Genomic DNA, 27,100 nt, shown 5'->3' on the forward strand with positions numbered 1-27,100 from the left:
TGGCAGGGAGACCTCTGTGGATTAGTATGTTGTTCAGAGGTATTTTGGAAATATTCCTTGAGACGGAGACGTCGAAAATAGGATTCTAGGTCACCACAGAACTGTATCATGTTCGTGGGGGTGGAGGGGCAGAAGGAGAGGCCCCGAGATAGAACAGCTGCTTCTGCTGGGCTGAGAGTATAGTTGGATAGGTTAACAATATTGCTAGGTGGGGTGAGGGAACCATTGCTGTGGCCCCTTGTAGCATGTAGTAGTTTAGAAAGTTTAGTGTCCTTTTTCTTTTGTAGAGAAGCAAAGTGTGCGTTGTAAATGGCTTGTCTAGTTTTAGTAAAATCCAGCCACGAGAAAGTTTGTGTGGAAGGTTGGTTCTTTATGAGAGTATCCATTTTTGAGAGCTCATTCTTAATCTTTCCCTGTTTGCTGTAGAGGATCTTGATCAGGTGATTCCGCAGTTTCTTTGAGAGCGTGAGGCACAAGCTGTCAGCATAGTCTGTGTGGTATGTAGATTGTAATGGATTTTTGACCTTCAGTCCTTTTGGTACGATGTCCATCTGTTTGCATTTGGAAAGGAAGATGATGTCTGTCTGTATCTGTACAAGTTTTTTCATGCAGTTGATAGATTTCCACTCCATACAGCTAAATGCAGTGCCTTGCATAATGACAGGTTTCAGAGGAACAGCCGTGGTTTAACTTGGATTTAAACTTGGAGAGTGGTCAGTTTAGATGAGCTATTACCAGCAGGAGAGTGAGTTTGTGTGTGTATGGGGGTGGGGGGGATGTGAGAAAACCTGGATCTATGCAGGAAATAGCCCGACTTGATTATGTAAAGAGTTGTCACTTTGGATGGGCTAGCACCAGCAGGAGAGTGAATTTGGGTGGGGGGTGGAGGGTGAGAAAACCTGGCTTTGTGCTGGAAATGGCCCACCTGTTGATCACTTTAGATAAGCTATTACCAGCAGGACAGTGGGGTGGGAGGAGGTATTGTTTCATATTCTCTGTGTGTATATAAAGTCTGCTGCAGTTTCCACGGTATACATCTGATGAAGTGAGCTGTAGCTCACGAAAGCTCATGCTCAAATAATTTGGTTAGTCTCTAAGGTGCCACAAGTAGCCCTGCTTGAGTTTCAAATCTTTCAGGGGTGTAAATAAATCTGACATTTTAAGATTGCAGTAGTCAAAGCTTGGTGGTCTGTTCTGACTTGTTGATGAAAACAGGCAAATTCATGCCCAGAAATCCCATTAATGCATCCAAGAACTCTCAGCAAAAAGCATCTGTGCCATGTGTGATGCTGTCTGGAATGACTCACGACTGTGAGTGCCTACCTCAGGGCAGACTGTCAGAAACAGGGCAGGCACCCCAAACTGGTGGTGTGTTCTATAATAAGATTTCATCAAACCAGTGACAAATGTGAACTCCTGGATCACTTTACCAGTCTAACCATGGAGTCACAGACAGTTCCCTCAGACTCTCCAGCCTATCTTGCTACCCAGACAAACTGAACTTTGTGATAAAAGGTCACTTAAACCACAAATCATACTACATCAGGGTGCTCCCAGTCCCAAGAGACCAGTCACTTAACCCAGATCAATTGGTACTCCAGATCTCACACCAAAGACAATGCTGGCAGCCAATTCTGTAGTAAACTAACTAAAGGTTTATTAGTTAAGAAAAAGGAAATGAGAGTTATTGAGAGGTTAAAGCAGGTAAAATCTATGCACAGATGAGTCACAGTTTGTAATTACAAATGGTGGTAGTGATGTAATAAACTGCCAGTTTCCCAAAAGTCTTTTCAGGGTACCCAGATTGTCTCTGGGGATCTCTGCTTTGCATCTGCTTCTCTGTAAGAGGCCAAACAGTCCATAGATTCAGGATCTTTCCTTGAGTCCACATTTATAGCTTCTTCTCACAGAAAACAAGCTGACAATGTCACTACAATTTGGTGACGGGGCATGAAGAATGCATTTTGAGTCTTTGACCTCCATTCACCACACACAGTGACCTCCTGCTTTGAAATGAGCACTTTTCTGTTAAAATTCTTCATTTGCATTCCACAAGGCTTCTTTCTACTTTGATGGGTTATTTAGTTGCAGGGGTGTGCACAATGCAAATGTTTGTTACTGCATTGTAAAGGGATACAGACAAGAGAAAACAATGCAAGTAACATCCCACTAGTTTTCATGAAGTTTAAACACCAAATACACTCTCATATATTTCATAATCACTAAAATGGCCCAGGTTTGGTGAGCTGTTTATTTACTATTTTTTAGAAGTTCTCCTTTCAGCCTCTCAAAGCAGCTTCTTTGATAGCTGGGACAGTGTCATTCCATTCAAAGGCAATGTCCAGCGGATATGTTACATGCAGCATTGCTGCACAGTGAAGTAGTGAACAGGATTACACATGGTGTAATTCAGCTATCTGGTTTCTTTCAGTGTGATGCTGACATGTACAGTATGCAAAAGGAGTTGAAACAAGAGACACCAGGCCCAAGTGTCCTTGGATGTGTGGGAAGAGCTTAGGTGGAAGGTTTGTCTTGTGATAACATTCAAAAAGCCCAGGCAGGAATGGGGGTTTCATTGTGTGCAGCACTTAACACACCCTGAGAAAGTGACCAAGTCTCTGCCCTGAAGAGTTTATGATCTAACTTGAAGCAAGATAAATGTACCAAGCGATAGAAGGGAAGGAGGAAGGTGCACGTGGAAAGAAAGTGAGCACAAGCTGCCAACATTTGTCAGATCCACATGTCCTGCATCCTCTTTTGAAAGTTTAACACTTTTGCCTTGGACTTCACACTATCCTCTCTGCCTCACACCTGTACGAGAGAGGTCTTCATAGGCTCAGGAACCTGGAGAACCAGCCTGTGCATAATGGACAACATCTTCTCAGAGCTGGATAAGCAACCAGGCAAGGCATCATCCTCATGCTGCTAGTTTGCACAGACACTGAACTGTCCATGGTAGAGCTATGTGTATTAAGCCATCTAGTCCATACAGGGCTGTGCCTAATTTCCTTCATTATCTTTGTTTCTTTGAAACTATTACAAGTACCATGTTAATTACCACCACTTTTGAGAGCTTATTGTTCAGTTAAATATTTAAATTGTGCAGCCTCTAGCCCACAATGAGCCTTTCCTGAGAGCTGCTTGTGTGTTACAGCGGGTGTGAGGAGGAAGGCCAGGAGGGAGAGAACAGAGGCAACAAGTGACTATTGATAGTGGGGGTGAGGGCATAATTCTGAACCCAATTCCTGAGAAAAAAGAAATAAAAATATAAACCCTGGCAGAAATCTGGGGAGGCACTTAACCCTGCGTGCCCGTCCCCACCATGAGTCACCTCTGGGATGGAAATACAGGGTTGCTATTTAAAACACCTTAAAATGCTGTTTGTATACAGTATATTTTATTTGTTCACATATTCTTCTTGATTTTAATAGGAGTTCACAACCTAAGAGCAGTGAGCATTTAGAAAAGAAGCACAGAGGAAGGGTCAGAATAGCATTAGGAACCAGCAGGCATTGGAGGACTAGTTGAAATTTTTTCATCATAGCTGATTTTTGATGTAAAATTGGGATTCTCAATGAAATTTTTTGAGCAAAGTATCTGCTTTCCACAGAATATTACAATCTTTGTCAAAAAATCAAATGTCTGAAAAACCTAAATTTAAATAATTGTAATGCAGATTTTTTTTTAAAAGTCACCACAGGAGGTCCTGGCAATTACGGGCCAGTAATCCTAATTTCAGTACCAGGCAAACTGATTGAAACTAAAGTAAAGTACAGAATTATCAGACACATAGATGAACATGATAAATTGGGGAAGAGTCAACACAGCTTTTGTAAAAGGAAATCATCCCTCACCAATCTATTAGAATTCTTTGAGGGGGTCAACAAACATTTGGACAAAGGTGATCCAGGGGATAGAGTGTTCTTGGATTTTCAGAAAACCTTTGACAAGGTCCCTCTCCGAAAGGTTTTTAAGCAAAGTAAGCAGTCATGGGACAAGAGGGAAGGTCCTCTCATTGATCAATAACTGGTTAAAAGACAGGAAACAAAGGGTAGGCATAAATGCTCAGTTTTCACAGTGGAGAGAGGTAAATAGCTGGGTCCCCAAAGATCTGTACTGGGACCTATGGTGTTTAACATATTCCGAAATGATCTGGAAAGGGGTAAACAGCAAGGAGGTGAAGTTTGTAGACTGTCAAAACTACTCAAAATAGTTAAGTCCAAAGCTGACTGTGAAGAGTTATAAAGGGCTCTTACAAAACCGGGTGATTGAGCAAGATAATGGCAAATGAAAATCAGTAGTGATATGTGCAAAGTAATGCACATTGGAAAACTTAATACCAACCAGACATACAAAATGATGGTGTGACGTGGTGTATCAACCTGACACTGGCCCATTTAGGGTTAACCACACTCTGTAGACTGAAGAGGCCAAACTCCCTCACCCTTCTGGGCATGCTTTGACTGGAGACAAGGTATAAAAACGAGCAGCTCATCGCAAACTGGTCTGACTGAGGAGGAGAGTGGACATGTGTTGCAGGTGCCTGCCAGGAAGCTGCTGGAGCTCCAGTCTACAGAAGCCAACCATGCTGAGGTCCCTGCGGCAACCCTATCGACCACCATCGATGACGGAGAAGAATTTGTTCGCACAGGGAAAATACCAATGCTGGAAGTAAGGGTAGAAAACAACACAGGGAATAGAACTGGTACAGAGAGTGACCGAGCCTGAACGCAGGAGAATCGGTTCCTCAGGGCCCTGGATCAAGACCCGGTGAAATAGGGTGAGCCCGGGTCCCCCCAACCCCACACCGCACCCACATTGGGTATGGTCACCACCCTGAGGAACATGTCTTGAATGCAAGGGCAGCTGCATAGACCCTGGACACTGGGCCACGCCGCCTTGAACACAAGGGCAGCCACATAAACTCTAGCCACTGGGCCACAGTGCCCTGAAGACAGTGGCAGTTGTCTTTCCCTAGGGGCAAGAGGCAGTCCAGGGAACTCTTGCCACTTGAGCAGTAACCCCTGTTTTTTTGTCTTTCTCGGCCTGACTCCCCATGGCAGGGTGTATCAATCCTATGACAGATGGAGTCTAAATTAGCTGCTAACACTCAACAAAATGGTTTTTGGGGTCCTTGTGGCTAGTTCTCTGAAAATATCTGCTCAATGTGCAGTGGCAGTCAAAAAAGCATACAGGAACCATCAGGAAAGAGATTCCATCGCATGTCCAGACACTGCCAGAACCCCTGCGAAGACCTCCTCACCCAAGCCCATGCAAGTGGACGTAACACAGACCTAACTGGACCATTCTGAATGGGAACACTGATGGCGAGAGAACTTCGTGTTTCCACTTTGGTGGCACTAGCCACATGGTGTATGTCTAGTCCTCCTATGTCTCTGAACCACATGGTTATGGGAAACAACCATGCCCAGCCTCAGTCAGGGGGTCGAGTCTCGTCAACATTGGGAAAACTCCACCAAGCCCCCTCTAGCAACCTATTCTGGGCACCTGGCCTGACACATTGAAAATGTCCTCACAACTACAACTCCAGCTACAACTCTGGCTCTGGGATTTTGGATAGGTACTTCTCTCCCCACCCTCTTCCCGCCCACAAAGGGCCCTGATTGATTCTAAGGCCAATAATAACTTCATGGATGCTACCATGGCTCAAGTACTTGGCTTACCCATACAGCTGAACTCTGCCCCCAATTTAATTGAGACAATCCATGGATCACCGCTTGCTGTTAGTCAGAAAACTACAATTTTGGAGGTGAAGGTTGGGGAGCACCATGAGCTCCTCTGATTCAGCCTGCTCCAATCCCTAGCACTTCCCTTTGTTATGAAGAATCCCCTAGTTGGTGAAATATGACCTGCATATCTCTTGGCATCAGCACACAATGACATTTAATTCTGAGTTTTGCAAGGACAACTGCCTCCTGACTTCCAAGTTCAACCCTCAAGAACCTCAGGTCAGACGCTTTGTCCAGGCTTCAGAAACAGGGAGAGATGCTTGGGCAACAGGGAAGGCCTCCTTGCTACTAGGGTCAGCTGTCACAATCCCTGCAAAATACCAAGAGTTTTAAAAAACAAAAATTCAAAAAACAAAATGCAGACATACTACCCCCTTACCGGGAATATGACAGCCTGATCAATTTACAGCCTGGAGCCAAGATTCTGTTTAGCTAAATATATTCCATCTCAGTACCTGATTTAGCCACCCTTAAGCACTGCATCCACAAGAATCTGGAGAACGGCTTGATCCAGAGTTCCCCATCCATGACTGGGGCCCCGTCCTCTTTGTGAAACAGAAAGACAGCTTTCTTAGACTCTATGTTGACTACTGTGCCCTAAATAAAATCACAGTGCAGAATTTATACCTGCTACCCCGATCCCAGAGCTCTGGTTTGGGTAAGATCAGCCTGAGTATTCAACAAGTTAGACCTCAGGGGGGTATACACCCTAGTCAGAATCCGGTCAGGGATTAATAGAAAACCACTTTTCACATCTGGTATGGCCAATTCAAAAATCTGGGGATGCTTTTGGACTTACTAACGCACCTTCAACCTTTCAACATCTAATTAATGATGTCTTACGAGATATGCTGGACCAGTATGTGGTCACCTACTTAGGTGACATCCTAATTTTCTCTGAAGATCAAGTTATGCATCACCAGCATGTGTGCAAAATCCTATAAAGACTCCATCAATAGGTGCACTATGCTAAGCTGCAGAAATGCATCTTCGGTCAACCCACCATGGAATTCTTAGGCTACATTCCATCCGCCAACGAGGTCTGCAAGGATCCCTGGCAGGTGGAAGTGGTTCACGACTGGGCAACCCAGTGAAGCATTCAAGAAATTCAGCACTTTATTGGGTTTGTGAATTTCTATGGAACTACTTTATATGGAACCACTCCTGAATCCTGGCCCCTGTGACCTCTCTGCTGCAAAAAACCACCAAGTTTTCTTGGATGCCAGAAGCCCAAGAAGTCTCTGATCACCTGAAGGTGGCGTTCACCTCTGCGCCCATCCTCATACATCCTGACCAAAGTCAACTGTTCATCCTGGAAACCAAAGCCCCCAATGTCACCGTTGGTGTGGTGCTGTCCCAGAAACAGAATTTCATCCTGGTGCATACTGTTCTTGCAAGTTCACACCTGCAAGCATAACTGTGAAATTTTGGGGAAGGAGCTGATTGCCATCAAAGTGGCTTTTGAGACCTGGAGGCATTATCTAAAAGGAGCCACACACCCAGTTCAGGTGTTCACTGATCACAAAAATCTAGAACACCTGCATTCTGCTAAAGTCCTAACCCAAGAACAGCTATGCAGAGCTCTCTTTTTTTTCTAGGTTTGATTTTACTATCACCTACCACCCTGACTCCTGCAACAGTAAGCCAGATGCTATGTCCCACAAAGGGGAATATGCCAATGATCCTAAGGGACCTGAAGAAGAGCCTCCTGCATCCTAAAACCACATCATTTCCTCAGAGGATCATCGCTATCTGATTTGCTCATGACCATATGTTCTGCCCTACCAAGTGACCCCTTCGTCCAGACACTCCAAACTTCCAACACTAAACCCCAGGGTAAGCTCACACAAAGGATGGACTCCTCCTCATTTGTGGGCACATCTAAATCCCTCAGGGACACCCCTGTTTGGAGGCCCTATGCATTTGCCTTGACATCCCCTATGCCAGGCAAGGCAAAAACCACTCCCATGGCACACTAGTCATTCTGGTGGCCAAAACTGTGGTCTGACTTTCAGGCCTATGTCAGCTCTTGCAATGCCTGTGGTCATACCAAAGTTCCCCAAACTAAAACCTTTGAGATGTTAATACCCACTGAGACCCCCTTGAGGCCTTGGGCTAAATTACAATGGACTTCATTATTGAACTACCAGAATCTGAGGGATACCATACAATACCATACTGATAGTAGTGGATCAACTGACAAAGATGGCACACTTCATTCTCTGTGCACATCTTCCCACCACCAAAGATACTGCTCATCTCCTCATCACATATGTGTTCTGCCTCCACCACCTCCTGGATCACATTACCTCAGACTAGAGTTCCCAGTTTATTTCTCAGTTTTGGCAGGAGGTGTTCTTCTTCTTAGAGCTGTTGTCTCCATGTATCAACTGCCTATCACCCACAAATCAATGGCCAATCAGAAAGAGTGAATCAGGTGTTGGGACAATACCTGTGATGCTTCAAAATCCACCACCAAAATGACTGGGCTTCACTGATTCCATACATGGAATTCAGATACAACAATGAAGATCATGCCTCAACCAAAATGAGCCTGTTTTTTGTGTGTGTGTGTGCAAATTATGGTTGCCACTCCCGTTTTCACCATGCACTGCCCACTGTACCCACAGTTCCTGGTTCATCAAATCCACCAAACACAGGAAGAGTTTAAACAAAACCTAGATGTAACCAACACAGCATACAAACATCAGGCTGACCATCACCAGCAGGAGGGCCCTACATCTGCAGTAAAACAAAAGGTATGGCTACCCACCAAAGACCTGAAGACAGGCAGACCCTTATGTAAACTTGGACCACCAGTACGTAGGACCCTACCAGATCTGTAGGTAAATCAATCCTGTAACCTTTGAACTCAACTTCCCTGCTATCTTAAGGTGCACCCTGTATTCCGTGTCTCCCTCCTAAACCCTTCTGTCAATTCCTTTCCCAAACGAAAACAACCTCTCCTTCTACCAGGCCAAGGCCAAGGTGAATACCTTGTCCACAAGATCCTAGACCCCAGATACAAAGAGGGAAGATATGGTAACTCGTTGACTGGAGACAGAAGACTGGTCCTGGGAACCAGATCATTATACACATGCTCCCAAGAACCTTCCATAGAACCCACCCGGACAAACTTGGTCCTTGGTCACCTCAATGGAGCAGTGATGTGAGGACCCCAATATTGAATGAAGTCTACTGGCTCCCTAGGTGGCATCCTTACCAGAGTACCTGACCCTCTGAACTGTCCTCGCATATGAGACACTTCTTTGAGGAAGCCTTAGATGAAGGAATATCCCAGTCCTGACAGCTTGAAAAATGTCTCTTCTCTTTCCTGAAAGAACCTTTCTGCTTTTAAAAATTTAATTGTACCTTCCTTCTGATAGTCCTTCCCTGTTCCCTCCCCCAGACAAAAAAGCACTCAAACCCATAGATGCATTGATCAATTGAATGGGCTACAGACCAACTCACAAAAGCAAGGGAATTCAGAAATTGATATCTAAAGGGCAATGTGTCCTTAATTCATCTCTGCATACCCAGAGGAGGGTATAGTGTCTATTACTGGAAAACTCTGGGACTGACACAGGGCCCAGGAACAACAGAGCAGTGACAGCAGTAAGTCTGCTTCCCTGGCTTCTGCCTATTTAAGCCTGAACATACATTTCTAAGGCTTTGTGTATTGACATTTTATTCCATTTCTGTATACATTTGTGCTTGCTTAGTTTTCAGTATAAGGGCCGCATCCCCAAAGGTTTAAAATAATACTATATATTTACTGTCATGGGTTCCCCTCCCATGAGTTGAAGCAGTCTTGCTATGGGAATGCTTTTTCCGTTTTTTCATGTTTCTTCAGTAAAAGCTCTTATATTCTTTGTCTGCCCCTTGTTTGCTTGCTTGTCTGTGAGTTTGTTTGGAACAGGAAGAGTGGAGATTGCACTCTTTTTTGATTGCTGTTGTTTGCTCCAGGAGTGCCTTTGTGCATCGTGAGTGGCTCTGTATGGTTGTGCTGGGCATAGTAGCAATTTAGAACAAGGTTTGCTCCAAGGCAACAAACATGAACAAAGACCCAAGAGAATTAAAAGCTGAAGGATTAATAACAGTGTTATCAACTCAAAGTAAATGTTACCAAAGGAAGGGGAACTTCTGACTATGGGCCTCAATGCTGAGGCTTTTACTCTGTCCTTGTTGGTCATTGGGATTTATTGCATTGGTGGTCCATTACAGACCTAGTTGCACCAATGCAATCCCTAAACGTAGACAAGGAAAGCCACTGTTCGTACTGGTTTGGCTGACTTGAGATTTCAAGCAGAGGTTTGCTGAACTGGCTTTTGTTATCTACACTAGATGTTTTCCCCAGAGCAGTTACAACATGCCAATGCTCAAATGTGGAATATAACATGTGACAAAGGCTCAGAATGAGAGGAAACTTGAAAATGTTGTGGGATTCATTCCCTTAATGTAATCAATTTGGACTTCAGCCTCAATTTCATGACTCTTTATTTACAATGCTAATAATTTTCAACAAGAAAAGTGACAGGTCATCCAATTTGTGTGGCACTGAGGTAACCTCGGGACTAAACTGAGTGACATCCATCAAAATGAAGTACAGGTGAAATCATGCAACTGCACCAGTTGTTGGCCATCAATTGCTGACTCAGGGCTAATCCCAAATACAGATAAGGCCTCAAGACTGGCAAACTATCACTGAACCCAATGAAAGTTTGCCGAACTACAGACTGAGGGAGAAAGGAGCAAGGGGATCTCTAGATTTGGCTCCATATGTTTAAAACTGTCCTATTTAAAGGCAATAGAATATATTCCTTATAAGTAGCCTGTATGACATCAGTACAAAGTTTCAAATTAGATGACAAAAAATCCAAAGTACATTTAAAAAGTAATTTAGATGGTTCCTGAGTGCCGGGCTGTGAAAACTTAATTAGGTAGTCTCCTATCAAATGACAGGAGGAAAACATTATAAAATGAAATGACGAGGGGACTAAGTCTATGAGAAATAAATTAGCTTGATTGTCATGTCCAAGCTATGATATTTCGAATCACTCTGTCAGTTTAATTGACTACAATTTATGTAAGTTTGATAAAAAGCGTTGTGCCATTAATAAGGGATTGAGTTGCATGTTGTGTGTTTGAGAGCACTTAGCCCTTTACTCTGATTAAGGTACTTACAATCTATGGTGCTTGAACTTTGTATGGTTAAGTAGTTGTAATATTTATTACAGGCTTGTCACCATAATATATGGGTGCACTGCACATGGCTTAAGATGATGATATAATTCCCCTGTATAGGTAGGTAAAACCACTATATAATCTCATTCATAGCTCTGTAACTATGTTCTGTGTGATGCTCCCAAGAAAAATCATATATTACTGTATGTATTTTTCTCCTGCAGACCATATAACTACTGACCAAAGGCACCTGGATCCACATGCATGGGCCTTTAAGCCTATGCAAAGCTCCGTTTATGTCAGCGAGACTTTCTGTGGGAATCAGAGTCTGTCTACACCAGGGGCGGGCAAACTTTTTGGCCTGAGGGCCACATCGGGTTTCCGAAATTGTATGGAGGGCCGGTTAGGGGAGGCTGTGCCTTACCAAACAGCCAGGCATGGCCCGGCCTCTACCCCCTATCCGACCCCCCCTGCTTCTCACCCCCTGACAGCCTCCCACGGGACTCCTGCTCCATCCAACCCCCCTGATCCCTGTCCCCTGATCGCCCACAGAACCCCTGCCCCGTCTGCCCCCTGCCACCCCATCCAACCCCTCCTCTCATTCCTGACTGCCCCCCCCCCAGACCTCTGCCCCATTCAACCACCCCTTCTCCTTGACTACCCCCGGAACCCCTTCCCCTGACTGCCCCCCGCCGCCCCATCCAACCCCTCTTCTCATTCCTGACTTCCCCCCGGGACCCCTGCCCCCATTCAACCCCCCTGTTCCCTGCCCTCTGACCACCCTGACTCCTATCCACATCCCCACCCCCGACCACCACCCCGAACTCCCCTGCCCTCTATCCAACCCCCACTGCTCCCTGCCCCTTTAACGCACTACCTGGAGCACCAGTGGCTGGCGGCGCTACAGATGCACCACCCAGAGCACCAGGACAGGCAGCCGTGCCGCCTGGCTGGAGCCGGCCACGCCACCGCACAGCACCAGGTCAGGCCAAGGCTCTGCAGCTGTGCTGCCCGGCAAGAGCTCGCAGCTCCACTGCCCAGAGCAGTATCCCCGGAGGGGATAGCAGGGGTGGGGCCTGGGGCGAGCTTCCTGGGCCAGGAGCTCAGGGGCCGGGCAGGAGGGTCCCAAGGGCTGAATGTGGCCCACGGGCTGTAGTTTGCCCACCTCTGGTCTACACAGATCAGATTGTAGAAATGGAGCCTTAGATTTTAGGGCTAGATAATCACATGTTCAGAAAGTTCTAAGGAGACTGCATTCCAACTGTTTTTTTTTAACTGATGTAATTTATATTGCATATGTAGAGAGAGGCAGGCAAGAGGCAGAGCAATGGCTGTGCTCCATCTTCCCACATACTGGCCAGCATATCAGGGAAGTAAGCTGTTCCACCGAAAGGGAGACCTGCAGCCCGGTAGCTTCCAGAGTCATCCTATGTTTCTGGGCTTCCTTTGTAGGATGCTTCCAACTCACCAGTGATTAAACAGTAACCTAATCCTTAGAAAGTTATGCAAGAACAGCACTGTTGGAAACTTAGTTTTCAGTGTATAAATATGTCTCACAACAAAGGCTCAGCACACAGTATTATGTAATACACCATGATCGAAGGAAACCAATTAGCCCTAATTCACACACACACAAAATGATATGGAAGTAGGGCATTGTCTGCTTCTGAACCAATTAGCTAGAACCTTCTCCCTGCTGATCTGAAAAATTCTGTCCCTCATTGTAGACTGAAATGAAAAGGTCTATTTGCTGACCCCACAGCACTCGTGTGAGAAACTTTTTGTTGCTTAGAGTGTATTAGAACTTCTGAGGGGGGTAAACGTAACTGAGGCAGGGAGGTGCATGCACAAGTGTTCACAACTTCAAACTCTCTGGAAATTAGCTCCTGAACATAAGAGGTGCTATAATGGGATATAATTTGTTTAAATTTTAACTACCAGTACATGCTTCTTGTCACATTTTCTATAAAATATGACAGTTCTTTGAATTATTCATCTGTGGATGTCTCATCCAAGTATAAACATTATCTGTTTAAAATAAAGATGTTGGTGAATGTAAAGAATTGTTTTGCACATTTCTGTTAAAAGAAAAATTAATGCAGGTCTTTTCCAGTGTTGAGCAAAATGCTCTGTAATCTTTGAATGCTTGCTTTGAAGGTGTGTCATAAATATAACGGGAAGGGTAAACCCCTTTAAAATCCCTCCTGGCCAGAGGAAAAATCCTCTCACCTGTAAAGGGTTAAGAAGCTAAAGGTAACCTCGCTGGCACCTGACCAAAATGACCAATGAGGAGACAAGATACTTTCAAAAGCTGGGAGGAGGAAGAAAAACAAAGGGTCTGTGTCTGTCTGTGTGATGCTTTTGCCGGGGACAGAACAGGAATGGAGTTTTAGAACTTAGTAAGTAATCTAGCTAGGTATGTGTTAGATTATGATTTCTTTAAATGGCTGAGAAAAGAATTGTGCTGAATAGAATAACTATTTCTGTCTGTGTATCCTTTTTGTAACTTAAGGTTTTGCCTAGAGGGATTCTCTATGTTTTGAATCTAATTACCCTGTAAGGTATCTACCATCCTGATTTTACAGAGGTGATTCCTTTTTACTTCTATTAAAAGTCTTCTTGTAAGAAAACTGAATGTTTTTTCATTGTTCTAAGATCCAAGGGTTTGGCTCTGTGGTCACCTATGCAAATTGGTGAGGATTTTTACCAAACCTTCCCCAGGAAGTGGGGTGCAAGGGTTGGGAGGATTTTGGGGGGAAAGATGTGTCCAAACTATGTTTTTTCAGGAACCCAGATAAAGTTTGGTGGTGGCAGTGGAAGTCCAGGGGCAAAGGGTAAAATAGTTTGTACCTTGGGGAAGTTTTAACCTAAGCTGGTAAAGATAAGCTTAGGAGGTTTTCATGCAGGTCCCCACGTCTGTATCCTAGAGTTCAGAGTGGGGAAGGAACCTTGACAAGATGACAGTGCAGTTAGTTTTCATGTCCAAAAGGGCAACGCTCAGTTATTGCCTGTTTGATTGGCTCATATAGGTGCTCCTGCCCATCAGTAGGAAGGAGTGTGTTCCTTCCCTCACTCTACCCTGTGTAACTCTCATAAAAATTTCCTAGGGTCCTTCATCTGTGCTGAGGGATATAAGCAGTCAAAGTCTCCTCAATCTTTTCTCTACCTCCATTCCCCCATTTAAGCCATAGGATGTCATTGGCTCTCTAGGAAAACTCTCCTTGATTTGCAAAGGGGCAGGAAATTAATGGTAGCTGCTCTCAGTAACATTTGATGGGTAGTGGAGGAGAGGGAGTGGAGGGTCTCAGCAGTGGCTCCTGGTGGCAGTGAGAGTCTGCTTCAGAGGCAACAGCCTCGCCATTTACTCAGCTTCCAGGAGCTCACTGCCCTGTCTAGTCATGGGAAATAACATATGAAGAAATTGGTCTCTAAAAGAAAAAGATAGGGGAGAGTAATTGACTCAGAACTGGAGCAGGTGGGAATGAGGCTGTGTCACCGACTGATGATTTTATTGTGAATCTCATGCTATTTGGTGTTCTTCCTGACGTCTCAGCACCTGGAGACAAGTGATTATGTGGGAATCTCAGTTTTCATTTTTAAAAGAAACGTTCCTAGCCCTTGTGGTCGCAGAGAGAAGCCTGAAAACATGACCTGACCACACTCTAAAGGCTCAAAAACTAGAAGGCAACCAAAACGACCCAAAATAATGTACTATTATTTATTATTGATGGTTATTATTATACTTATTATTTATTATGTACTACAATTATTAATTTTAAAGCCAATGTCATAATTTTGGGAGGTCTGACATGCTTGTTGACCACTTGGGGTTGGCCATACTGAAAATAGCCCCCTTAGCAGAGGATCAGGGATTGATCCTCTCTGAAGTTGACAAAAGAGAAACTAGGGGTAAAGAATGCAAAACCTACCTCAGACAAACACTGGGCTAAACAGTGAATGAGTGGGTGAGAGGCAGGGTGACCAGCTAGCAAGTGTGAAAAATCGGATACTTTTTTTTTTAAGGCAAAGGGGTATAGTTGCCTATATAAGACAAAGCCCCTGGGACATCTGGTCACCCTAATGAGCGATCATGTTAAATTGAGTGCCAAAAACTCATCTAGCCCATACTTTTCCCTCATCACTCTGGACTGTGCGATCTGCCTCCTACTTAAAGTTCTTAAACAGGAGCACAGCTGCACTATCTTGATTTCCTTTACATCTGTTAGTCATTACACCAAACTGTTACAAGCTGCTCAGAGAGTGGGTGAGATCTGACACAAGGATCCTTTGATCTGCCTTTAGTTATATATATATTTTTTATATTCTTGCCCAGATCAACGGAAACTGAGAGGTTGAGGATATTAAATTATTGGCAAGACTTAGGCTATGAATGTGCCCTTCCATCTTTAGCCAAGTTGAGGACCTCTCTTTGGAGGTGTGGAGGAGAGAGAAGGCTTCCATTTTGGTATTCAGTACTTTGCCATAGTCCTAAGGAGTCTCTCCCATCAGGGCACCACAGGATAATCCTATAAGTGCTATGGAAGTATCCTGGGAGTTTTTTCTGCATTATGTAAGGAGACAGGCTATTAAGACATATGTGATAGTGGATCCTTATATACGTAAGCTTGAGGTGCTCCTTGTCATAAAACATGTTGCTATGTTATTTCATTTAAAGCTCAAAAAAGAGTAAAAATATAAATCTTTCTAAGAAAACCTTCTGCAATGCAATTTATTTTTCATATTTGCCTAATACCAAAACTAACTCCTTCATCTCCCCTACTGTGCTCTCTATGACACTACCGCCTTGCCCCCGCGCAAGAGGGGTATACACAGGATGTGGTAGCATATTGTACTATCCTCTGATGAGACAACCCTGCCCCCTGACCCTTGGCTCCATCGCAATTACTGCAGTGCAGAAGAAAACTAGGATTTCAGAACTCCATGCCAGGAAGCCCAGCTCAGTGGGGATGGAATGTACCCCAGCAGCCAGCGGGCTTTGGGGAGGAGTGTGTATGGAGCTGGTGACGCTCCAGACAATCAGATCCATCAGTCATATACCCTGGTGGGGAGAGATAGGGCAGGAAGCTGGATGTACAGAGTGTGGGGGGAATGCAGACTTGCAGACTCTACTGCAGCCTGGAGGTGGAAGCAACAAACATGCAGTGACTTTTTTATTATTATTGTTATTTGCCGGTGTTACTACTCAGGGTCCCGGAGGGAGGTTTCTGCAATCTCATCCCAGCTCTGATGGCCCCCTTCTCCCTGTGCCACAGTGCCAGGCCCAGCTGCTCAAGCATAGGGAAGTGGATAGGTTTTCCCCTTAATCTGGAACTCCAAGGCTGTGCTGACTTATCAATGTGAGCTGATACCATGGCAAAGTACAAGCAAGATGTAGAGTACAAATGTTAGCAGGACAACGCATGTTCATTAGAGGAGATGCCTAGGGTTTGTATTATTGTATTTCAGTGTTAGCTGTTTCCTCTTGTTCTGCTTAAATGTGGGGGACAAAGGACAAGCTAACTGAAGGCTATGTCTGAATCAATGACCGGGGAAAGAAAGAAGGAAACCCTCTCAAGCACGATGCAGTTTAAAGGCAATCTATGTTGGGTAATAGAAATGATACTTTTGTACTTACAAGCAAGAGTTTGATTGGAAGGAAAGTTAACGTGACCATCTAACACCACAATAGGGAAACAAACATATTTTATAAATAATTGATATCTACACATCAAAGAAAGCCATTCTTATAACTGAGGGGTAAAAGAGTCCTACTACCCGAAGGCTCATTTCTCTCAAGTGAAGCCACTGTTAGAGATGCTGCTCTGTTGACAGCTTTTTAGAGGCCAGACAGATTTCTAATGGGTTACTGAGGAGGTAACCCTACAATCGCCACCATACAAAGTCTAGGGCTGCTGAGGATATCTTTCCATAGCTCTTCCTCCTCCTGTGCTTGTTATTTGACTAAGGGTACATCTAAACTGCAACAATACCCAGCGGCAGTGAGTCTCAGGGGACTTGGGCTCATGGGGCTTGTACTACTGGGCTAAAAATAGCAGTGCAGACATAACCACTTGGGCTGGAGCCCAGGCTCTGAGATCCACCAAGACTCCAGCCCGAGCGGGAACATTTAAACTGCTACTTTTAGCCCCGTAGCACAAGCCTGAGTCATTTGACCCTGGCTCTGAGACCTGCTATTGTGGAGCTTTTTTGCTGTATAGATGTACCCTAACTCATTTCTGTAAATTAACAGTAAACTCAATCCCAAACGTCAGGGTTTAAAACAATCTCTAGCTATTAGAGATCAGAATGAGCCCTAATGTGGGGGCGGATTATCCCCTATTTCCCCCCTGTGGAGTTCTTACACCTTCCTCTGAAGCACTGGCCATTGTCAGCCACAGGATACCAGAGTAGGTGGACCTCAGATCTGATCCAGTGTGGCCATTCCTTGTTTCCTAAGAGTTCTATTGTTTAATGTAAACTGATTTGGGTTTTGACTGTTATATCTGAGAAAAGTTATTTGCTGCAGTTCTCAAAGGAATCTGAACTTTGTCTTCACAGGAAGGTGAACGAGATGGTCTGTGCACAAGGGTGATGATAGAGAGAGGAAGGCTGGGGAGCAGGGCCACACTACAGGCTGGAAAATAACAATGTTGATACATGGTGGCCAAACAACCTAAGGGTACAAGGGTCTGTCAGGTTAGCCTATTAGTGAGTTAAACAACACTTCAATGATAGGCAAGTCATATGGCTGAACGCTCTCCTTAGACCAAATTCTGGCTAAAATGATTGGTACCCAAGTGAGCGCATTTATAAACATGGCCAGAAGAAGGAGCTGGGCCTGCCACCCCACGGCCCTGACAAGGAGTTACAGCACCATGTGGTCTCCGCTTTTGCTTCTACCCACACCTGCAACTAGACTACCAATGCCGCTGCCAGTCCTGGAGCAGCTCCTCCAGTCATGGCCAACCCAAAGCTTAGGCTCCAATGGGAAGGAACTGGGCCCACTGCACTAGCCCTTGCTGCTCCCAGCTGGTGATTCAGCACCACATAGCATCCCCACCTCCTAATGGAAGCTCCCTGGGCTGGGATATAAAAGACCCTAGAGAACCAAAAGTTCCCCTTCATCCCTTTCTAAGGCATTCTTTAACCCCTTCACTTTCCCTAAGCTACCTGACTCAGCACCCCCATTCATGTCACTCTCCGAACCTGAGAAGCAATAAAAGCATGAGAAGATGGGTTGGGGAAGAAGGGAATACAACTGCAATGCCAAGTTATTTTGCTGTATGATGATCTAACAGCTTTAAAGATTTAATTTAGTTGGGTATCCATCCATGTAGCAATGTATTTTCTTATACTGCACTTCAGGGCATGTGATAATCATCATTGCCAGATCCCCAGTAGACTAATTATAAGACAACAATTTTCAAACACTAAGAATAACAGTCATCTGAAACTAAATCTGGGGTTAAATTTAGGTCTGACTATCTCTCATAGAAGGAGGAAACTTTAAAGCTCTACATTAAAAATTCATATTTCTCTGGGCACTGGTTTAATATGATGACTACAATATTACATTTTACAAAAAGGTTAATTTCCCTTTTTCCAGGTTTCCGAAGGAGAAAGCCTCTGTTGTTACTTGAAAATCACAGGAACATTTTGCCACAGAAGGCGAAACACAATAAAGTATTAAAGGGTTTTTTTGTTTGGTTGGGTTTTTTTGTAAATTGACACATTTATGTTGTACACAAACAAATAAATGTTACAATGTGTTTTGGGCCAAATCACTTTGATTGCACATCATATCCTTCCAGGCCCCGGATACTCTTCAGTTCTGCAGTTACAGAATCCTCCTGCATTATGTTCTATATTGCTTTTTCTTCTTTTATGTGACTAGGCAGAAGATTCCGGATGCCATTCTTTTATTTCACTTACAGCTCCTCTGCCCTTTCTCCAGGATACAAAGGACTTGTTTCAATAGAAGTAATTGGCAAATGAACTGTTCTGTTAGATACTATGTGACACAAATCACTTTTGCTATTTTTAGCCAGGTTCAGTTGCCCCCCCTCCCTTTAAAACTGAACCCTCGTTGTTACTGCCTGATGTACCTTTACAGATTCAGACTTTTGAAGGAAATCGGCCAATGCTTTTTTTAATAGAGATGGAAGTTCCTTGCTTTAGGACTCAAGTCCAAAAATAGCCAGAATGTAAGACAACAGAGGCCGAGATTTAGAGAGACTTGTTCAAAATCAGGTGAAAATAATTTTAAAATCAATGTCTTTGCTATGTTGATGAATTTTTCTATTTAAAAGCTTTGCTACTGATCATAGACAAACTCCTAATTGTGAGAGTGTGTGTGTGTGTTCCCATTGACATAAATGGGCTTTGGATCTGCCTGTAGTTCCTAAAGCCACAGTAAAGAAAGATCTCTTTTACTCACCTGTTCTTTTCTACTACTGGTCAGCTCTGGGGACAAATTTCAGCTCACTCTTTATATTCTGGATCTCTGATAAGTTGACAGCAGGGCCTGGAAGTTTCTTGGCTCCTGGGAGCTGCTTCTTCTCCTTCTCCTCCTCTGTAGAAGCAGGAATGCTCTGTGCAAAGGGAAAATAGTCACCTTACGATAACCATACACATCTCTTGAGCATAAACAGAGATCAGATTAATTGGGAAATGTGAAAAGGTTTTTTTGATGCTAAATGTAATCACAATGGAAACTGGACAGCTGTAAGAAGGAATTAACTTGGTTAGTAGATGCCTTGAGATGCCTGCACATGTTTTGAAAAATGCATTTAAAGTGTGCTGAATGCACAAGGATTTACATCTTTCTACATGTGAGTAGCAATTTACTATGTTAAAGGAATAATGGGAAGTGAATCTGGTGGAGTGCCATAGGCAGTCAAAAGGAAGAAAAGTAAACGTCCATTTTTATGACCCAATATCTTGTCAAGTTACATAGCCATGAGCTCTAGCTACTGAGAAACCTAATATTCTGCGACTCCCGAGCTGTGATGGTAGCTCATGGGCACTAAGGGCCTGATCCAAAGCCTATTAAAGTCAATGGGAGTTTTTCCATTGACTTCAGTGAGCTTTGGATCAGGCCCTGTGGAAGAGATGGATTTTGAGAGATTTGCGACACAGCGTAGTGGGAATCTTTAAAATTAAGACCAAGACCTGGGTCTGGACTCAAACAGGGAGCTAATGTAGAGTGTTGGAGCATTGGAGGTGAGGATGGGGTATGTTCTTGTCATCTGTGTTAGTTATAACATGGCCTACCACATGCTGTATTATCTGCAGCTTCTTCATGGTCTTCCATTGACAACCCTTATTTGTCGTACATGGCCATGACTGAAGCTGGAGGTGATAAATCACTTTGGCTGGTCCAGCTATGACTGGAAGGGATGCATTTCTGGCTTCTAACACCATGTGGAGTAGTGCTGGATGAACTTTTCTACATACAACTTTTTTTTTTTCAGCAAAAATGCACATTCGGCGATACCACATACCTTCTTGAGTACATGTTGATTTTGCTGAATTTTTCATTTTGAAAAAAACTTTTTAAAAGTTCAGAAAAAATCAAAACAGTCAGTTTTGAAATTTTCTAAATGAAATGTTTTGATTTTTCAGTCTGAAACAACTTTTCCTTTCAAAATTTCCTTTAATTTTATTTTTAAAAATTCAAAGTTATTTTAAAATGCTCAAAATCACAAGGAAACATTTCATTCTTTTTAAATGCAATGCTTTGTTTGATCCAAACCCATTTTTTTCTTTTCTAAATTGCCAATGAACAAAAAAACCTGTTTTTCACCCAACTGTAATTCAGATGTCCAGGAGTAGTGAAACATACAGAACAAGCCCAGAACTATGTATTACCTTGTTGTGTCAATTGGTGGGTAGATGCCCTCAAAAGATGGTGTCATGGTTTTGGCCAAGTCTTCAGAATCTTTCTCTTTGCCCAATTACATCACCTTGTGTTTCTTGGATTTAGGTTTCAGTGAAGCTAGTCTTAATACAAGTACAAGACAGCTGGTGACAGCTTCTCTCTGTGAGAAGATGTCAAGCCAGGTGCCATCTGTACAATGCTGTTATTGAAGACAGCCTAATTCTTCCCCTCTCATCCTCCCATCTCTAATTCCTACTGTTTCCTTGACATTAAGACCAGAAAGGACCATTTATTATTATTATTAACTGTAGTAGTTGAACATTTATACTTTGGCAGTGCCTACAGTCTACAACCGGGACATCTCATCTCAATTGACTTTAAAGTGGGTAGGTAGTTTTCCAGCAAGGAACTTAAGATTTTTCCAGCCTAAGTTCTATATCAGGGGTTCTGAAACTTGTTTTGCTGGAATCCCCTTTGAAAATATTTCAGGTTCTGGTGACAGTCCAATAGTATTAATAGTACTATTAATACAATAATAGTATTATTTCTAGTAATTGATTGACCAAATATAGCTCCAGGAGGAAGAGGTTTCAGAGGGGTAGCCGTGTTAGTGTGGGCAGTGAAGAAACAGATTGACAGAGCGAGAAGGGTACCCAGAAGTCACCTACTACAGGACAGGCCCAATAAAGAAAGTAACAGAACGCCACTAGCCATCACCAACAACCCCCAACTAAAACCTCTCCAGCTCATCAAGGATCTACAACCTATCCTGAAGGATGATTCCTCTCTCTCCCAGACCTTGGGACACAGGCCAGTTCTCGCTTATAGACAGCGCCCCCAACCTGAAGCAAATACTCACCAGCAACTACACACCACATAACAGAAACACTAACCAAGGAACCAACCCCTGCAACAAACCCCGTTGCCAGCTCTGTCTGCATATCTATTCAGGGGACACTATCATAGGACCAACCACATCAGCCACACCATCAAGGGCTCGTTCACCTGCACATCTACCAATGTGATATATGCCATCATGTGCCAGCAATGCCCCTCTGCCATGTACATTGGCCAATCCGGACAGTCTCTACACAAAAGAATGAATGGACACAAATCAGACATCAAGAATTGTAACATTCAAAAACCAGTAGGAGAGCACTTCAATCTCCCTGCACACTCAATAACAGACTTAAAAGTTGCCATTCTTCAACAAAAAAACTTCAAAAACAGACTTCAATGAGAAACTGCAGAACTGGAATTAATTTGCAAACTGGACACCATCAGATTAGGCTTGAATAAAGTCTGGGAGTGGCTGGGTTACTACAAAAAATAATTTTCCCTCTGTTGATACTCACACCTTCTTGTCAACTGCTGGGAATGGTCCACATCCACTTTGATTGAACTGGCCCCATTAGCACTACAAAAAATAATTTTCCCTCTGTTGATAGTCACCCCTCTTGTCAACAGTTGGGAAGGGCCACATCCACCCTAATTGAATTGGCCTCGTTAGCACTGACCCCCCCCCCCCCACTTGGTAAGGGAACTCCCATCTTTCATGTGCTGTATATTTATACCTGCTTACTGTATTTTCCACTCCGTGCATCTGATGAAGTGGGTTATAGCCCAGGAAAGTTTATGCCGAAATAAATTTGTTAGTCTCTAAGGTGCCACAAGGATTTCTCATTGTTTTTCCAGGAGGAAGAGTGAATCTACTGTGGCTTCAATTTCTCAGGGAGAAGCAGCAGATCAGCAGAGAATTGTAGAAACATTTTAACTTCTGCCTTTTCTTCGCCACAAGGGCTTTTCATGAGGCATCATCTCCAGGAAATTTAGGCTACTATAAGTTTGATTGGCTTGATACATTTGTATTTAATTTTGTGTCATTTAATTCATGCAAAATAACTTACATGTGCATGCATGTTACTAATGATGTGATCAGATGTTTGTCTGTCTTGTTTCACTGCCTAAGAGCCAGAGTATTGGTGAAAGGTTTATTCCAGAATTCTGTTCCAGTTAAAATATATCATTTCTCATAGAAATACTTGTGCATGCTTACTGCAAATGTGAGAGCCAGTACAAGTAAATCTACTACTCTTTGGGGAAACAGAATGCTAATGGGGCACAAAAATAACAAACTAGAGTGGATATCACAAAAAATTGATCACAGTATAAATCCAACTCTAATTCTGACTTCATTTAAGCACCATACAAAGTATACTGTACTACAGTAAGAATATGTGTTGGCTTCCTTTATATTTATTATTACTATTATATATTGTTTCTGTTGTGGTAATGTGTGAGGACCACAATCAGGAATCAGGACCACATTGTACTAGGCACTGAGCAGTGTCCAGGTGACCTCACAATCTGGGATTAAGGCAAGTAGAGTAAGTAAATTAATGGAGAAGGAGTGGAAGGGAGGCAGCAGAAGGTCTCAGGAGACATAGATGGTTACCAGACAGTATTGTTTTCTTACACAGTTTCATTGCCTGATAACTTGACTAAGCAGAAAAGAATAAGGGCCTGGTTGCACTACAATTCCAGAACTATCTGTAGAGGACCTGTTTAAAAATGATTGCTGCCTAAATCACTTACAACAGAGTTCTCTTTTGTAGTACTGTGTTGTAACTGACTTAGGTTACATTTTGGTCTTTGGGACCATGTAAGGTTTGGACATGTTTTGGAGATGTTCCATTCTATACATTATTTTTAGGGTTACTTTTTAATCTCAGATATGTGGCATTCATAACTACGTACCTCAAATTATCCCCCACTACATGTGCAATGTGCACTGTGCAGCTGAGATTAGAACTTGATCTCCAACTTTATCAAAGGAGGTCTAAAGAGTCAATAAAATGCCGGATGGTGGTAAGATTAGGGAAGCAAATATCTAGGTGAAGAGACAGTGTTCTTTTTTGAAATTCCCATGTCCTCCCACTCAATTTGCTTGCTACATGCCCTTTTACTCAATTTTTTTCACATACAAAACTTACAAGGATTTCAGCCCATTGAATGTGACACATATCTTCCTTGAGAGGTTCTCAAAATATAGCCCATAATGTTCAGATAGATTTGCCTCTAATGGCCTTAAAGATAGAACCATGGATTGTACTGCAAAAGCTAAATAAACAGAAAAAACTGAAAAGACAAATCCACTGGGAACATTTATGTTCCACTGCTACCACAAGGTATAATTCAGCAGAACCTTTACTCATGTGAATAGTCCCATTGGTTTGGGGAAGTAAAGGCTACAGGATCAGAGCAGAAACTTTAATTCTATAGTTCCTGTTTCATATATAATATACACATAATTGAAGAGCAAAGCTATAATTCAATGATCCAACTAAATCAAACAGTGCTAGCCATTTATCTTATTTCTCAAATATACTACCAACCCTCGTGCATGCTTTATTAGTTTCTTTTTAATATCTTTTGCATTCCTTCAAAATTGAATTACTAAATAGCAAATATGTTTTAATTTTTTTTCAGAAGAGAAAACCATCTGTGCTTGCAAGGTCACTTTATACATTTTCTTTCCAAAATGCCTTGTTCAAAAATAAGTTAGATCAGTTTTTTCCCCAAAATGACTTTATAAACAGAGCATCATTACTGTAAAGTATATAAGAGAATTTAGCAAAATAACCTCTTCTGTTTTGATTAACAATGAAACTGATAAGAGGAGAAGAAAGAATTAACCTTCAGTAAGAAAATTACAAGTCTGAAGTGTCTATAGTAGCTGGGGAAAAAGGCTGATAATTTGTCCAAAAATATTCCCTTTTAGGGATAGATCATCGGTGTCCCTGGAGTAGAATGGGGTGTCACAATCCCCCTCTTGGTCTCCCATCGCCCCAGTCAGGCGTAAACTATGCTAGGGCTATACACCGTGCAATATATACTCCCCAGAGTGCTGGTTTGCTTTCCCATCATTGCCTTCCCCTCACCTGTCACTGCTGATGCCATTCTCTTAACTAAGCAGGACCACATACCCTGGTACTTGTTTATATTACCATGTATGTTTTGACTTCAAAAATAACACCAGGTATAACAACTGTATTCAACAGTCAGTGGTTGACTTCCAATTGGGATTGGTATACGCATGCCTGTGATAACTAGGATTGGCATTTTGTACTGTAGCCTAGATAGCTGCATAGCACATAAACTGCAGAGAGTCTCCTGCATTAAGTTTAAATATTATTTTTCTTACCTCCTCCACTTCAGGTATAAATTCTTTTCTTTTGGGAGGATGCCCTGCTCCAGGTCGAAATGCTCCCATTGGGATGTTGATATTAGCCTGTCAGAAGGAAACCATGATGGATTCACCACACCAAAAAAAAGTCTAAATGCAATGAAATTACAGACAAAGATGCAATTGCAAAAAAATGGATCACCGGCGTGAATCTCTCTCTGTGTTTTTTATTTGTAGCCACTGCAGTGTTTTTACAGAGTTGGTGCTGGAGCGATGGCTCTCAAACCCTTTCATTCTATGGGCCGCTTATGAAGATATAGATCCTCTTGCTGGCCCTCTCCACCCAGCTTCCAGCTCCTGATCCTGCTCCTTGCCTGTGGCAACTATAGTGATTAGTTACATAAAAGCTTAATATTAAGATGGTACTAGAGAGACAAAATGGAAATAATCACATTTTCCTATTATGAGAATGGCAGCTTGGCCGTTCCCCACACCCACCATCCTTTTGAAGTCATGCTACTTATTTCCTCCCCCGTGCATACAGTATTAATATATTTATCAGTAGTTAGCTCCCTGTATTGCCTGCAGCCCCACTGCTTTAAGTTCTCTGGGTTACTTTGCAGTTTGGTTTTGTTCACCTGTACATTTGCTACCCCTCCAGTTTTGGTGTTACCCACAAATTTGATTGAGGCTGGATTTACACCAACGGAATGCTATTAGATGGAATAGATTCAAACAGTGCTTAAAGATGACTGTTTTTTCAGCTTTTTAATTAACTTGGTCAAAAAGCCGCTGGATTTTCATGGACAGGATATCACAGCTCAGCCGAGCTGTGGAGTGCATCTGGTATGGGGACTTGGAGGTGGCATCTCTGCTGTTTGCAGATGGTGTTGTCCTTGCTTCTTCAGACTGCGATTTCCGATGTGCACTTGAACGTTTTGCTGCAGAGTGTGAAGCGGCTGGGATGAGAACCAGCACCTCCAAATCAGAGGTCATGGTCCTCTCCGGGGAGAGCACCTGCCCTTAGTGGATGAGTTCAAGTATCTAGGGGTCTTGTTCATGTGTGACAGCAAGCGGAAGCGGGAGATTGACTGGCAGATTGGTGCAGTGGCGGCAATGATGCGGGTGCTGCACCGATCCGTGGTGGTGAAGCAGGAGCTGAGTTCTCAGACGAAGCTCTCGATTTACAGGTCGCTCTATGTCCCCATCCTCACCTATGGTCATGATCTTTGGGTGATGACCAAAAGGACGCGATCGCGGGTACAAGCGGTGGAAATGAGGTTTCTTCACAGGGTGGCTGGGCTTACTTTCCGAGACAGGGTGAGGAGCTCAGCTATTTTGGAGGGCCGTGGAGTAGAGCCGCTGCTTCTCCAGATCAAGAGGAGCCAGTTGAGGTGGTTCAGGCACCTGATAAGGATGCCCCCTGGGAACCTTCCTTTGGAACTCTACTGGGCACGTCCCACTGGGCAGAGGCCCCAAGCCTGACCCAGGACACACTGGAGAGATTCTATCTCCCGGCTGGCCTGGGAACGCTGGGGAATCCCCCAGGAGGAGCTGGAATCTGTCGCAGAGGAAAAGGAGGTCTGATTCTCCCTACTCTCCATGGTTCCGCCATGACCCTCACTAGGAAAAGTGGCATAAAGGACAAAGAAGAAGAAGAAAAGCCGCTGGACTTCCTAAGAATCCTGGATTGGGCCACAGCTAGTGGGAAGGAGATCTGCTTGATAGCTGATGGATTTGTGCCTTGTGCCAGAAGCAGATCTACAGACTTCATGAAAGTTTTAGAGCAATGAAAGCACAATAGTATTTGTAGTAAAATGCATACTGTAATGTGGATCCAGTTTAATTAGCACATGAAGTAATTAGATCCAGTACCCCAAGCACCTTTCTGGTTCAAATAGGTTGGAGTGCTCAGGAAAGTTCACTAGTATGTTCAATTCTACTGTAAATAAAATCAGTGGCAAAGCCCTCTACATTGGCTGCAATGAGAGCAAGTTCTATGTCTATCTGAGGTACTTACAGAGTATGACTACATTGCAATTAAAAACCTCCGGCTGGTCCATTCCAGCTGACTCAGACTCGCAGGGCTCAGGCAAAGGG

The 27,100-nt window shown here is 43.4% G+C and overlaps 1 protein-coding gene across 3 annotated transcripts in view; it reads right to left on the minus strand.

Moving 5' to 3' along the window:
- Positions 1–27,100, minus strand: part of SMPX (small muscle protein X-linked) — a 57,783-nt gene that overhangs the window by 23,851 nt on the left and 6,832 nt on the right. For all 3 annotated transcript variants that reach the window (XM_048862893.2, XM_048862901.2, XM_048862883.2), the window contains exons 3-4: positions 25,019–25,105; positions 19,372–19,525 (exon numbers count right to left, since the gene is read on the minus strand). In XM_048862893.2, coding sequence (XP_048718850.1) covers positions 19,385–19,525; positions 25,019–25,105 — 228 coding nt within the window. In that variant the 3' untranslated portion in view covers positions 19,372–19,384. The remainder of the gene's footprint in view (positions 1–19,371; positions 19,526–25,018; positions 25,106–27,100) is intronic.

This window comes from Caretta caretta, chromosome 1, assembly GCF_965140235.1.
Source record: "Caretta caretta isolate rCarCar2 chromosome 1, rCarCar1.hap1, whole genome shotgun sequence".
Classification (NCBI taxonomy): Eukaryota; Metazoa; Chordata; order Testudines; family Cheloniidae; genus Caretta; species Caretta caretta.